Source organism: Ananas comosus, linkage group 12 (assembly GCF_001540865.1).
Source record: "Ananas comosus cultivar F153 linkage group 12, ASM154086v1, whole genome shotgun sequence".
In the NCBI taxonomy this organism is placed as follows: Eukaryota; Viridiplantae; Streptophyta; class Magnoliopsida; order Poales; family Bromeliaceae; genus Ananas; species Ananas comosus.
This window is the reverse complement of record NC_033632.1, coordinates 6918610-6934217: the sequence shown is the minus strand read 5'-3', so window position 1 is coordinate 6934217 and position 15608 is coordinate 6918610. Positions and strand designations below refer to the sequence as shown.

General features: G+C 38.0%; 1 protein-coding gene across 1 annotated transcript; it reads right to left on the bottom strand.

Moving 5' to 3' along the window:
- LOC109718820 lies at window positions 9363-15342 on the bottom strand. Its single transcript, XM_020245239.1, has 8 exons — window positions 15265-15342; window positions 11004-11199; window positions 10677-10924; window positions 10386-10589; window positions 10209-10301; window positions 10017-10118; window positions 9593-9928; window positions 9363-9502 (listed from the first exon to the last, which is right to left on the bottom strand). The coding sequence occupies exons 2-8, from the start codon at window positions 11185-11187 to the stop codon at window positions 9398-9400; spliced, it is 1272 nt and encodes a 423-aa protein (XP_020100828.1). The 5' UTR covers window positions 11188-11199; window positions 15265-15342; the 3' UTR covers window positions 9363-9397.

Below are 15608 nucleotides of genomic sequence, written 5' to 3'. Positions count from 1 at the left end.
AGAGGATAATTTTTTTTTTTTTTTTTGATGAGAAAGAGGTGAAGAGAAGGAGGGTAAGAAGGTCATATGGGCTTTGAGAACTTAGTGGGCTTTCGGAATGAAATCTCAATCCGGGCTAGAAGACCGGAATCAAGTTGAAGGCTAATGGGCCATTCCCATTCCAGTCCGGAATAGAAATCCCAAACCGATTAATGCGAACCAAACAAAATTAACCGGATTTGATCAAACCGATTCCCATTCCATACCCAAAATAGATGAACCAAACAAGCCCTAAGGGTATATTAGAAATAGGTTGGAACATAGGAGGGGTATTTTCAACATTAGCCTTCTAAGAGGGGTAAATTAGAAAGTCGGGAACTTTTCAGGGGTATATAAGCAATTGCCTCTAAAAAAAATTACAATACTGGTTTTACAACACTGTTTATGAAATTTTATTTTGTTGCTGAAAAAACAAATTATTATTGGCAAAAAAAAAAAGGATTTTACTGTAGCTTAAAAAAGGGTTTTGTACGGAATATTAATTTTCACTACTACAGGTACAAGATTTAGTGGCGACATTTAGCCAAAATTGTCGCCACGAAAAGCTTTTGGCGGCGATAAACATGTCGCCGCATGCCGCCGCCTAAAACCCCATCGGTAAAACTATTTGGTGGCGACATTTTGTCGCCACTAAAAGTTAGATAATTAGCGGCGACATTCTGTCGCCGCGAAAAGTTAGATAATTAGCGGCGACATTTATCGCCGCAAATCTATTTTATGTCTAGTTTTATGGTGGCGACTATTGTCGCCGCCAATTTTCTGATCTAAAATTAATTTTTTTAAAAAAATAATTGGTAGTAATAGATATTATTTATTTAGTATAAATTGCTAAAAAATAACCTATAGTTATAAAAATTTCAATTACTCTCATTGTTAAATTTTAACCTTTAATTTCAATTTAATCCTCTCAAAACCAAATTAAACCCAAGCACTATGGCTCAAACACCTTAGAACCAATATATATTAAATCTAGTTGAATCTCTATAAAGTATTTGATTATAAAATTAATCCACACAAATAAGTAAGACTGAATTAAATTTTAAATGTTAAGAAGAGTATAAATAGTCATATAAGGCAAATAAGTAACTTAGATTGTCTCACAAGAACCATATTAGAATATCATTGTCACTTATCCAATCACCCAACACATCCAAAAAACAAAACACAATAATAATATTTTTGTCATTTCCACATGCTATCAAATGTAAATTTATCAAAATATGTCTAAATTCTTAAACTTGATTCAATACGTCGCCAAAATACTGCCAAAATATTTCTCGTCATACCTCTTATAAATCTGCAGATAAAAATAAAGAAAAATTAGCTTTTCAACATTTGTTGATCCTTGAATGATGACGGAAATAATATAAGAATAAAAAGGCCAAGTACATAGATAACAATGTTGGCTATGAACTATAGAACAGACAGAAACCGACATTAATTCAGTTCATATAACCAAATATTCAGCATTAAGAGTAACAAAGAAACTTAGTAACTTTGAGACTTCCTTTTCCCTAATAAAATTAAAAAGCATCAGATGATTCTTACAACTTGTTTTTGCTTCAATTAACCCAACTATTTTATTCTGAGGTTACAGTGATCATCTTTTTGCATGTCATTTCAATCTTAATTGCCGATTAAAATTTCACTTCTGTCATATATGATCATGTAGGAGGGAGTCATTTAAGGCTTATGTACAAGCCATCATGATAGAGCAGATGAATCAGGATAATGGAAAAAAAGTAGGGTTCAAACAATTCTAGGATGTATAGACCTGTGAAGGAAAAAATATCACTTTTGAGACCACTTGATAACTAAGAAACAGATTCATGAAATTTGATTCCATGGAAGTTCAAATATCCTAAATCAGATTCACTGATGATGATTGTCGAAATGAATGCCCAAACATTGAAAATGATCAATAGCACAAAGGGCTTGATCCTACTATTAGCACCCCAATCTAGCTCATAAGTATATGAAACTCTCATTGGATGTCTAGAAATCACACATCCATCAACACAGCATAATTGATAAACTTACACAGCAAGGAACCCAATAAGCTAGAAGAAAAATTATACTATGTAGTGAAAAACTTAATAGGCTACAGCATAAGGCATGGAGGTCGCCACAACTTACAGTTCTATCTGACTACAACATACTAAAACTTTAACTAATCTCTCTAATCCTCTCAAAGTCTAGAAATTTAGTATTTCATTACTAATATATAGTTAGAAATCGAAAAGAAGAACTAGGCTAGTTATAATGAAGTCAAGCATCAGCATCACAGGTGTCTTAATATGTTCAATAGAATCCTTTAAACAACAACCAAAGAAAAAAGTAGAACAATACTCAGGTAATGGCTCAATAGGATTTAGAATACTAGCAGTTATTATTGTGGAAGGAGCTAAAGATGGGGCCTCGGAAGCAGGCAGACATATAACTTCAGGCTTTTGCATCTACGCAGTAGCAGTAAATTACGGTACAAGAAGACTAATTAAGTTAATCTTGCTTCAAATAAAACACATAATGGATGAAAAGATTGACCATATACTAGAGACTTGACTTGGAAGGTTCCAGCATACTTGATTTCAAGTAAAGTGGTATTCTTTTATGCTTTTCATCAAGGGCTAGGCACCATTCATAAGCTTAGAACACCAAGATGATGCCAAATAAGACATTTCCAAATAGGCTGGATGTCTAGAATTTAGGTGCGTGCCTAGTCACCACGAACTAAAGACAATTAATTAGTCTTCCAATAAGAATTTTATTTTTACTAATTTACTTACACCATTTTATTACCGACATTTTTTTTTTGGTTAAAGAAGTTAGAGTGATAATAAACATTAAATTTGAATACAGCCGGTTAGATTCTAGCCTACAGATACTATTAGTACCATGGATTGTTCCACACACATTTGATGACAAGAACGGAAAAGATAGATAAAATTCAACCCTACCAAGTGATATAATGGATTTCAAGTGATATATCAACCCTACCAAGTGATATAATTGCTGGTCTAGCTAGTAAACATATCGTGAAGTGCCTCTTAAGAAGGAAAGCTGTATATAATAATACATGGCAGATTTGTTAGCTCTTCAGTAAGAAATCTGATGTAAATCTGAGACATGGAGAGTACCTCATGATGCCAGCCAACAACAACAAAGACATCTAATGAGTAGCCATCATTTGTTGAAAATGTATGTGCTTCTCGAATGATTAGGTCGAGCTCACCAAGTGCAGAAGTAAGCAGGAAATATGTGAGCAAAATAATCAAATCTCAAGTTTATAAATAAACAATAAAATGTGATAACTTCTGCCCAAAATGGTTATTCATGATTCTTAGTAGCCAAAAGATAGAATTAACTTCTAAAGAAAAAGGATAATAAAACAAATGCACACATATGTCGACAAGCACGCACACACACAAAGGCAAGAAACAAGCAAACAAATGACTAAATTAACACATGCAAAATACACTTCCCTGCATGCTCTGGCCATCGCCGTGGCCGGAGAAGCGAGGTAACCCGAGGTGGGCGCTGTGCGGGCTTGCTATTTTCCTGGGCCGCCACCGCCGCCTCCCGACGTCGGTTGGCGTAAGCGCCGGCTTCGCTGAGGCAGCCGCACCGGGTTGCCGTCGGCGCCCCCGTCGCCGGAGCTCCCCCTACTGGCCGGACCCGAGCTAAGCTCATCCTTGACTGTGCGGCTAGGGCATCATTGCCCACCGCCGNGCTGCCTTCCATCGTCGTCTGACACGCGCCCCGGCCTCCCTCCGTCGCCCGCACCTGCCTGCCGCCGGTGCGCCCGCCGCCTGGCCGCTGCCGGCCGTGCCATGGCCCCTATTGCCTGGTGAGCTTTATCTTAGCCTATTTGTGCACTGTTTGGAGTTGCCTTCACTGTTCCGGCGACCCGAGGCTATTCTGATGCCTCCGAAGGTGAGCACTGTGATTGTTGGTCAGTTTTGATTACAGTGCTCACCTCATTTAGGGTCAATCAGAGTCGGATGTGCAAATTAGAAGCATTTTAGTTTCAGCGTGTAGTGTCCGCTGTACTTCGAGTCGCTCCCGCGCTTACCACAATGGACGGCCATGCTTCAAAGCATGAGCACGGCCTCCGGTGCGTCAAGACCTATCAGTGAGTGTCTCGGCCAGGCTCGAAAGTCCTCGGTTTATGCTGTCGGGCCATAAAACCCCGAAAATCACATAAAATGATGTGATTTTGTGAAGTCGTAGGGGCTTATGTGCAAATTACATTTCGTGGTTGCTCTAGGCGATGTGTGCGGGTATCGGGTGACCTCTGGACTAGTTGTCCAAGGCCCCAGGCCTTTTCGGAAATCAAATGTTGATTTTTGGTGCGTTTTTTGGCGAAATCCGCCGACGGAACGCGATTTCGATTCAGAATTCTTCTGACGGTGCCTCACTGTAGATCATGTTGTCGCTGAGCCTTGTTGGCTGGTCACCCGCATCTTTTCGAGGGTTCGAAATGACGGGTGAGCGACGGTGGGTTCTGGTGTCGAAATTGACACTTTCAGGAACCCGGATCGGAACGATTATCCGACAATAATCGTTTTGATGTGAGGATATGTGTTTGCTGCTAGGTCACACAAATTATTGTGTCTAATGGCAGCGGGTGATTCGTGGCGTGAGTTAATAAGTTTCGGGACAGTTCGTGGGTCCTAGCGGAGTCTCGATGCGATTTTCGGGACTTCCGGCGAGTTACGGTAACCGATTTTGGGGAACTGATTCCCGTGGTTTTACAGGTAGGATTGTGAGTTAGTTTTGTATATATTTGTGGGTTGGATTCTAACCCGATGGACTCTCCGTAGGTTTGATTGACGTTCTTCCACAGATGCGAGATAGGTGCTACATTCGCACATGTGGGTACTTCGACCGGAGTCGGTACAGTGGTGCACGCTCAGTGACATCTTCTTACCCTTTTTTCTGTTATTATACTACTTATACGATATGTTAAGCCTAGCACCTTTGTTACTCCTCTCACGCTCTACTTGGTTATTTTCATGTCTAGCATCATGGGTAGGAGTAGAGCAGGTTTATGATTACATGTGAGATCTGTGACCTAGTCGGTCGATTCTTGTATCTCTTACTATGACCTATTCGGTCGGTTCATTGTATTTAGCATTATGACCTATTTGGTCGGTTGGACTACTAGATGACCTATGAGGTCAGTATACCCTGAGGGGTAGGATTGTCGGCTAGTGGTTGACGGCTAGTTTTGGATTATACCGATGCATGACGTGACCTTTTTGTGATCTATTGGTTGGTTCTTGTGCATATATGTTAGTTGACATTGAGTGGTCGGTACTTACATACCTTCGAAAGGATGTTGAGTTGTTCTATCCTAGTTAACCTGAGTGTTCGGTACTTATATGCATACATGACATAATTTGACATTAGTTGATTTCATAGTCGGTGACATTCGTATTCATACCTGATATGCTTTGGCATTAGTTGACTATAGCTTGTACAGCACTGAAGGAGTCTTAGACAGGGTTACTAACCCGAGGTACTTCAGTTGCCAGCCCAGTGGGAGGTGATATTTCATAGACAGGGTTCGCCACCCTGAGTTCTCACTCCCAGACTTGATATACGTCGTGCTTAGACAAAGTTAGCGACTTTGGGTGCGGATTGTTGTGTCCCTCCGGAGTAGTACTTGATTTGCGGTCCTTGAGAACTATGGGCGAGCTTAGGCTAAGTTTTCATGACAGGCCACAAGGATTGGGTATACCTTGGACTTCTCGTATGTCCAGTTGATGCATACTTGCACTTTGTTCTGTATTACAGTAGCGGCTAGTTATATTCCCATGTACTATTGGTTACTCATGCATCATTCCTATTATAGTTTTGATATCCATGTATGCATTCTGTTCTATTTTACAGTAGCGGTAGTTACATATTCTATTACTGTTCTCTTTCCTTCTAGCGTATTAGCTACTGTATTTGAGATATCTATCTATGACCTTGATGATCTCTTTCTGCCGGTAAGTACTCCTTTCCTTCGTCGACTTGCGGTACCCACTGGGAGGGGAGACATGTATACATGTTTTCTTCCCCCACCCCCCTTTCAGGTGACATTGCTGGTTCGAGTCGGGACGGTTCGTGAGGTGCGTGTCTTAGCGAGCGATAGAGCTATTGGCCCGTTGTTTTGGTTAAACTCTTCAAACTTGTCTTTTTAATAATTGAAGTAGTAATTATGGTTCAGTTGGTTTTCATTTATATGGACAAATGTGGTTTTGTGAAATGAATAAAGTACCATAGTTTTTTTATGAGATGAAAACAGTTTTCTACCCTTCGTGGTAGCATATTTTTAAAGAAAAAGGGGTTTCCGTGTGGGAAACAGTTTTAAAAAGAGTTTTTTCTGACTTTCATAATTCTTAGTATTTCAAAATAAGTTTTCGAGTAGGAAACGTTTTAAACTACTAGATGTGAACTTATGGTAAACTTGTGATAAAATGAATGTGATGTGGTGATTATATGTGGATATGTATACAGTGTGGTTGTATCTTGTACTTGTGCGACGCCGTGCAAATATAGGGGAGACTCTGTCCGTGTGAACAGTGGATTCCCTATATTTGTGGTGGATCTGACATCCTCTGGGGTCAAGGCTTTCAAAAAAAAAAAAACTTTGGGCACTTCCGTATTGGTTTTAAAACCCAAAGGGACCTCGGGGCGTGACAGATTAAAGTGGTATCAGAGTCAAGTTACAACCATGGCACCATTCACAGATTGTTTTCAAAACAAAAACTGAACCATTGGTTAGGTTGACTCATAGGAAGGCCTACAGTATATAGGAACGTGAGTGCGGGGTTTGGGCTTGAGTCCCGGTGTGCATTCGAGATTGATAAACTCGAAGTGCATGGTTATTTTCTGTACGTGCTACGATTTTCGCACAAGCTGGTGTCTCAGTCAGGAGTAGTGGCGGTATACCTTTATGGACATTGAGTGGCCGGGTGATGTTCCCTAGGTGTAGCCACTCCTGTCGGGTGGGGCCTTGAAGGGCCAAGTGATATTTTTGGGCCTAGGCGGTTATTTTGGTTGCCGGCGCCCAGGCCACTCTCCCTACTTAGGGCACAAGAGCTATTGCAAGCTCCTCCACGGAGACGACACTATGATCAGATACGGTCGCGACTTCAGTAGGGCTACTAGGGTGTAGCCCAAGGTATTATTAGCGGCCGTCTAGGCGACTGCAACGTTGGTGTTACCTTCTCAGATCTTTGGGCAAGGTTGTGATGCCTACCCCTCCTTGATTGCTGGTGGAATCATTGGTATGGGTCTTTTGACGTTTAGTTAGTTCATTCGTCAAACTGACGTGTATTAGAACCGGGTAGACACAGTTTTGTTGTCAGGTTCAATTGATACATACATTGTATGCGGTCATCCTAACACCTAAATTGGTGGGTTGTGGGATAGTCAGTGGTTTTTAGCAGGATTCATCTTGACTCGAGTTACTCCAGAGTATTGTCGGAGTTCTCGGAGCTTTTGGTATAGCTCGGTTGTGGTGCGAAAATCGGTTAGAGAAACCGTTTCCTAAAGCCTCAGTCTGTACGGTTTGCGGCTTAGTGTCGCTAGCAGCTGTTGGATGTTGAGAGTTAAAGGACTCCTAGTGAGTCGGTTCAAGGTGGATCTGATTTCGAATGTCGACTTGCAAAGTCGATGTGTCACGCCCCGATACCCGCCTATTTGGTCAGATTCGGGCACGCCGACAGACCGCCGAACGGACAGAGTTTTTCCTGTACATCCTAGGCGTCACAATCCATACAAAGCACGGAGTTCCAACCAGGAACAACAATCAAGCAAGGATTGCATAAGGAAGTATCAAAAATATAAAACAACTAAGCTATTACAAGCATTCACATAACATGCTTTTTACATATTACATTTTCATTTTGCATTAAACTTCCAAATACAATCATGATATTACAATTTCTTTATTCTTGGTTCTTTTCTTTCTTTACATTCCTAAGTGGCCGACTCAGGATACCGCTATCTCTGGTCTTAGTGGTAGGGCGCTATCTACGGAACTACGCCCTTTTCTCGCACCGCCGCGCCACTCGCGTGTGAATCTGTAACCCCCAAAAACAACACAGGGGTGAGAACTATTGTCCATAGTTCCCAGTGGGTACGGCCACCTAAGGGAAAAGCTCGACCCACCAGGTCCAAAGGAGGCATTGCAAACATATTAGTCCAACAGATATCCACAAATATTTAATGCAAGTATTAAATACATGTTTATGCCTCAAGACATGCAATATGTAATGTATGCAACAATGCAACTCATGCAATAAGCTAAGTAGATCATCTGATTCTCCTTTCTATCTTGCTATCCATAGCTTTTTCACAATTTACACATTTTGTCATTTTACATCATTGGTTATTTGCTCCTAAGGTTTTCCTCTACCTTAGCCAAGCTAACCATCCGACTCGGCCTCGAGTCAATCATCTGCGGAATACCACATAAAACCAAGCTCAAGGTGAAGGATGTCTCACATGCACCTCAGCCTTAGATCCACTCAATTGGGATACGGAATCCATTCCACTGGGATTCAACTACAGCTCATATGCTTGTCACCCAATCTCACTGGCTACCCGAAGATTATGCTCTGACTCACATCTCAAATCTCATAGGTGATGAGCTACCTCGCTCTTATCTCACCTGACTCACATTTCAAATCTCATAGGTGAGAAGCTACCCCGCTTTTACTCCACCTGAGACAGCCTGCGGGACAAGTACTTCTGTCCCTCGTGTGACAACTCCGGAGTGCACTGCTTGGGTGGAGCGACCACCACTAACTCAAAACAGACTATGTAAGTATGATCGAATCCTCTAACCCGAGGATACCCTACCAACTAGTAGTAGTCAAGCCGGGATAAACGCCAATCCCAATTCTCATAACTTGAGTAATCACATTGTCTCTAGCTAATGTCACAATGTCACAATGTCTCTAACTAATGCCACAATGTCTCTAAATTCTCATTGTTATGTCAAATGCTACAATGTCTCTAAGTTCTCACGGTTATGTCAAATGCTACAATGTTACAATTGCACATGCATATACTTTTTAGCACAGTTTACAACTTGCCAATTGCGTATTCCATTTATCATATTCCATATATATATATATATATATATATATATATATATATATATACCAACTAGCATATTTCTCTTAATGCTAACATGCATATACTTTCTAGCCAAGGTAGTCAATACTTAGCATCTCATGTATTCTTNAAATACAATCGCATCCAAAATCTATCCAATAGCATATAACAAAACACTACGTAACAAAAAGTTTAAATAGTTAGAGATAGTCAATAGAGTAGTTATATAATTTACAAAAATTTATGTGGTTCCCTGGTTTCCTTCACTTGTAGGTTCATGACTTGCATTCGATGATCGATAGTTGGGAGAGAATGCATCAATTGGATTGATATTGCCACTCGCAACCTATAAAAAAATATAAAATTTATTAGTTATACAAAAATACAAAAATATTTTAGCATTTACTAGTAATAACTTGCTATCAAATTCGTATACCTGAGTATTTGATAGTAGTGTGTTTAAGCGATCCATTTCCGCTTGCATCCGTCTAACGGTAGAATTGAGAACTTCATCCATTGTGTTTTTTACACGTTCTAATTCTTCCTTCAGTTTTTCTATCTCCTGTGATTGATTTCCACTTGATTCTGCCGTTGCAAGCGAATTTATTTGTTTCACACCATAATATGTTCTTAGAGTAGGTCCCAAGCCTAAACCTTTCACACGCCCATTATGCTCGGGACCCATAGCGTTAAGAAAAGCCTCATCTATCAACTTGCTTGTATCAGATTCAGAATTTTGAGATAGTTCATCAAATTTTCGACGCGCTGTATTCTATTAATCATTTGAGAGAAAAAAATATTAATATTTCACAAATAATATGAATATTAAATATAATGATGCGACAGAAAGTTATATTTACCATAGTATTCTCGGCATCCCTATTTACAAAATTTCCATTCTTTTTCTTATGGGTCACCTCCCAAAAAGTTAGTCGATCAGGTTCTTTGCCAAGAGCAATTTCCTGTAATTATAAATAATCAATTGTAAAAGATAGAGATCGAGACTTAAAACATAATATAAAATCAAATAAATGTTAATATTGAATCATTACCAATTCTTTTCGCTTTCTAGCATAACTTTTTCTGCCCGATGTATGGGCCATCTTCACTTTCTTCGCAGAAACAGAATTCACTTCACAAAGTTTCTATGATAAGAAAATAAAAACACTTACATTACAAGTGAACGTACTAATTAACAGTAGAATAATTAGCATAAAAAATTTTTATACCTTACTCTCGTCGGTGCACCAATGTGCCACTAAGCTAGTCCATTGATCCCGAATTACACCGAGTGGTACGTTGTTAATCAACTCTTGAATCGATTTGTCTTCTGAGAAATATTCGCACCTTAGTTCACTCTTGTAGTCTCTCCACTTTTTGTTTAAAGATGCCAAGACCCAATGTCTCGTTCCCTCGGGATATCTAAACTTTGACTATTCATAAAATAAAATGCTCAATGTTAAAAATCAAGTACAATTTAAAATATAAAATGTAAAAAAAATAAGTGCAAATAAAAGAACCTCAACATGTTTTAACATTTTTTCCTTGAATGGGTTAAAAGCTTGGTTATCCCATCGCGGAATGTTTAAAGGAGCAAATGCTCCATTCTTCGCAACTACTCCCAAAAATGATCCAAGGATAGATCCAGCATAAGTACAAGGAACCCCATATTTATCTACTTCAACATCAATTCTCTCTCTTTCAGATAGGGTCCATATATCTGCCAATGTTGTACGTCCTCGTTTCTTACGTCGACTTTTATCGGCACCTGAAATAAGCTTAAATATATTAATCTAAATAAAAAATATAGTTTAAATGTAATATAATTAACATGCAGTATTGCTAACCAATGATCCAAAGAAATAGTTCATTCTGATTATTATTTTCATGCTCAGTATTATTTGACTCTGCAGGTGGTTCTGAGGAAGATGGTGACTGCTCCTCTCTTGCTTCTTCTTCAAATTGTGACGCATTTTGAGAAGTAGAATCAATTATGTTGCAATTGCGTAATCTTCTTGACCTCGACGTCATTTTTTAATTCACCTGCAAATGATGATAAATACTAAGAAAAGATAAAAATGATACCAATAAGACAAATAATATAAGTCGGGTATGAGAGTATATCGATCAAAGTAAACTTAAAAGAAAAATATATCACATGAATAAAAAGTACTATTTTAATAGTACTATATAAAATTCTAGTTCATCATTGCTATCTTCATTTACATTTCATCGAATCCAATTTGGAGATTCATTCTTATTTAAGTTTTCAATATGTGAGGGCATTACAGAAGTGTTCTCTGTCGAATCTTCACCCATGTCGAATAAGTCCCTCGGCTTGGTTCTCACAACTGAAGACCAATTCTCATCTTCTGGCACTTGTACATAAAAAACTTGTTCTACTTGTGATGAAAATACATAGGGATCATCTTTCAGCTCTGCACCTGTGTGTATTAGGCGAGAAAAGTTTACAAGAGTGTATCCAAATTCATCATGCGTAAGGCCCATATTGTGGTGAACATCAACCCAATCACATTTGAATAAGACAATCTTAAAAGATCCATAATAATTTAATTCAACAATATTCTTCAATCTCCCATAATAATTTATGCCGTCTGCTTCTAAAGTATTAACAACACCGCTATTTTGGGTCTTTCTATTTTCTTCACGAGCTTTTGTATGAAATTTGAAACCGTTAATAATAAATCCACTAAAACTTCTTGCAAATTTGTTAGGGCCTCTAGCAAGGGTTAAAATCTCTTCTGAAATGGTTGAATCATCCATCATCATGACCTATAGCATAAAAAAGTATTATTATATATTTTATTATTTTAAATAATATAAATTATTATTTCATATAAAATATATATACCTTGCTTTGTAACCATTCATGAAATCTCTCATTCACTAGCTTTTCTATCTCGGCTCCAGTGAGGCGTGCATGACGGCGTCGTTTTCTTTTCTCCGAATCAATGAATTGTCTATATTTATATAAAATTACAATTTTCAATTGACATACAAATTTTAATATCAACAATGTAATAAGATAATCATGACTTACTGGCGAAAAGGCTCAAGGTTATCGTAATGGCGAAGTACATAACGATGTGCTTGGACCCATGATTTTTCATCTAGTACAATATTTTCAATCTTTCCAATAGGGATACCAGCAGTAGAAAATAAATATAATCCTTCTATTCCATTTTTAGGTGGATCAGGATTCCGTACAGGTCGATTAAATCTTGTTTCAACCGCATCTAAATATCTTGAACAGAATGTTAAACATTCTTCAGCTATATAACCTTCAGCTATTGACCCTTCAGGATGAGATCTATTCCGAACATATGATTTCATTCGGACAAAATTCCTACAACATTAAAAAATAAGAACATAAAGGTAGGGTTTAGTTTTACAAGTCATAAGTAGATAAGAAATAAATAGCGCATTATCATTTACCTCTCTGATGAATACATCCATCTATATTGTACCGGTCCACCGAGTTTTGTCTCCTCTACTAGATGAACCATTAAGTGAACCATAACCGTAAAGAATGAGGGTAAAAAGATTTTTTCCATCTCGCAAAGTGTAAGTATAATACGAGATTGTATGTTGTCGAGCTCATTCACATCCAACACCTTCGAACATAATGATTTAAAAAAATTGGCCAATTCAATTGCTATTAAGGTCACTTCCTTTGATGGACTACATCCTTTTAATGCCAATGGTAGTAAATCCTCAATCAAAATATGGCAATCATGACTCTTGAGACCACTAATTTTACACTCACCAACATGCACACATCGTGAAATATTAGAGGCATAACCATCTGGTGTTTTAATATTCTTGAGAACCTGACAAAGAATTCTTTTATCTTTTTTGGACATCGTGAAGGAAGCTGGAGGTAATCTTGTCTTCCCATTTGCGAGCAACTCGGGATGCAGTTCAGGTCTAATGCCCATTTCTACTAAATCAAGTCGCGCTTTTAGATTGTCTTTTGTTTTTTTTATCAAGATTCAACAAAGTGCCCATAAAATTGTCAAACACATTTTTTTCAATGTGCATCACATCTAGATTATGGCGCAATAAGTTATATTGCCAATATGGTAATTCAAAAAAAATACTTTTCTTCTTCCACCACCTCAAAGCATCGCTAGGTTCTGACATAGAAATGAAATCGTTCGATGTTGTATTGTCATTTCTCATTTGCCTCTTCTTTTTTGATCTTTTACTATTTGTCCCTTGATTATTTTCTTTTGGTGGTTTACCAAATTTGAATTGCATGCCATCCATTTGTCTCAATATATCAACTCCATTTACCCGAACAGGTGCAGATCTTACCTCCTCGGTACCGTCAAAAACATCTTTCTGAGAACGAAATATATGCCCCTCAGGTAACCAACGGCGATGACCCATATAACAATACTTCCCTCCATTGCGCAACCACTTAGAATGTGTTTGCCCCGCACAACAAGGACATGCAAACTTTCCTTTCGTACTCCAACCAGACAAAATTCCGTATGCAGGAAAGTCATTTATGGTCCACAGTAATGCAGCTCGCATATGAAAATTTTTTTGGTTTGAAGCGTCATATGTTTCCACGCCCTCCCACAATTCTTGTAACTCCTCAATTAAAGGCTGCATAAAAACATCAATATCATTTCCAGGACCCTTTTCACCTGGAATGATCATTGATAAGATAAAAGAGGATTGTTTCATACAAATCCAAGGAGGTAAATTATATGTAATCAACACAACCGGCCATGTACTATAAGTTGTACTCATTGTTCTAAATGGGTTGAACCCATCGCTACAAAGAGCAAGCCTTACATTGCGAGAATCAGAGGAGAAATCTGCAAATTGTTCATCAAATGCCTTCCACGCTTCACCATCTGCAGGATGTCTTAACAACCCATCCTTCTTACGACCTTCCTCATGCCATCTCATATCTTTTGATGTTTTTGTAGAGGCATAAAGTCTTTGTAGTCTTGGTATAAGAGGAAAATATCGTAAAACTTTTGCTGGAATCTTTCTACTTTGTTTTGGTCTGGTAGATACGCTAGAAGTGTTTTCTTCATTGTTTGCAATATGTTCATTTTCCACATTATTTTTTTTCCAACGAGAAGATCCACAAACATCGCACACTTCTTGTTTTCCTTTATCACCCCGAAACAACATACAATCATTTGGACAACAGTGAATTTTCTCATAATTTAGTCCTAAGGCCTTAATAATTTTTTTTGCTTCATATGATGAACGAGGTAATGAAGTACCTTCAGGAAATGCGTCAACTAGTAACTCAAGTAACATACTAAATGACTCTCCTGACCACCCATTTAGACACTTCAAGTGAAACAAATGGAGTATAAACGATAGTTTTGAAAATGTCTTGCATCCAGGATATAGTTCTTCATTTGCATCTTTTAACAACTTATGAAATTCATGATTATGACAATTAGCTTCTTGACTAGGCTGTTCCACATGAGGTTCTACTGTTGCTTGTTGTGGGTCCACCATTTCATCAAATTCATTCATGGGTATTTCTGATTCATTAATTGTTGCACCAATAAGACCAACAGTATCACGTAAAAGTCCGTGTACATCATCCAACCTTCCAAAATTTTGGGTTATAAGAGTATACTCTTCCACATGCGACACTTCTTGCATAGGTTGAGAAGTTGAAGTACTATCGACAGTATTAATTGAAGAAGTTAATGATAAAGGTTCCTCTCCGTGGCAAATCCATCTAGTATATCCTTTTAGAAAGCCATCACATATCAAGTGTATTTTTGCATCCTCGTAATTTTGTAACGAACAATTAACACAACGTATGCAAGGGCACAATATCTTGCCACTATAGGATGCATTACAAAATGCAAATTCAAGAAATTGTGAGACTCCATTTTTATAATCATCACTATTTCTATGTTTTGTCATCCAACTCTTATCCATTGTAGAAAAACAACTGAACAAAACAACAAAAGCTTTATTTAATACCAATGCATAGTTATGAAGCTAACGATTAACTTAGTAATAATAATTAACTTAATGATAATAAAACTAAAATATTAACAAAAGCTGAGAATAAAAAGGGGATATAGTATAACTTACCTAATCTGCAAATAGAAGAAGAAGTAGAAGATGACCTCAACCACAGCAATTCCACAAGTTTTTTCTTCCCTCACTTTTACTTCCTAATCCCTGTAAATAAGAACATCAATTTGTTGCTTGATCTAATTAATGAGCATGTGTCATTTTGGTATTATCAGCAAAGAAGATGTTACATCTATACAATATCAATGCATCTTTTCACACTAATTTGACTCGAGACTCGGCAGAGGTTAATTAAATGTCGTTTAGTCCTTCCTTATTCTTTTGCTAGGCGAGCTACCCAGAATCCCAGAACGGAAATCAAATAAAAGTTAGCAATATATAGCCACCCGGAATTCCCAAAT

What these genes read in the sequence shown, in the direction of transcription:
- LOC109718820 (XM_020245239.1), bottom strand. Translation starts at nt 11,187, where the DNA reads ATGACGTCGAGGTCAAGAAGATTACGCAATTGCAACATAATTGATTCT. An exon ending in AAATGTTAAAACATGTTGAG is followed by an intron (nt 10,590 to 10,676) that starts GTTCTTTTATTT and finishes TTTTATGAATAG; the next exon opens with TCAAAGTTTAGATATCCCGA. An exon ending in CTAGAAAGCGAAAAGAATTG is followed by an intron (nt 10,119 to 10,208) that starts GTAATGATTCAA and finishes TTATAATTACAG; the next exon opens with GAAATTGCTCTTGGCAAAGA.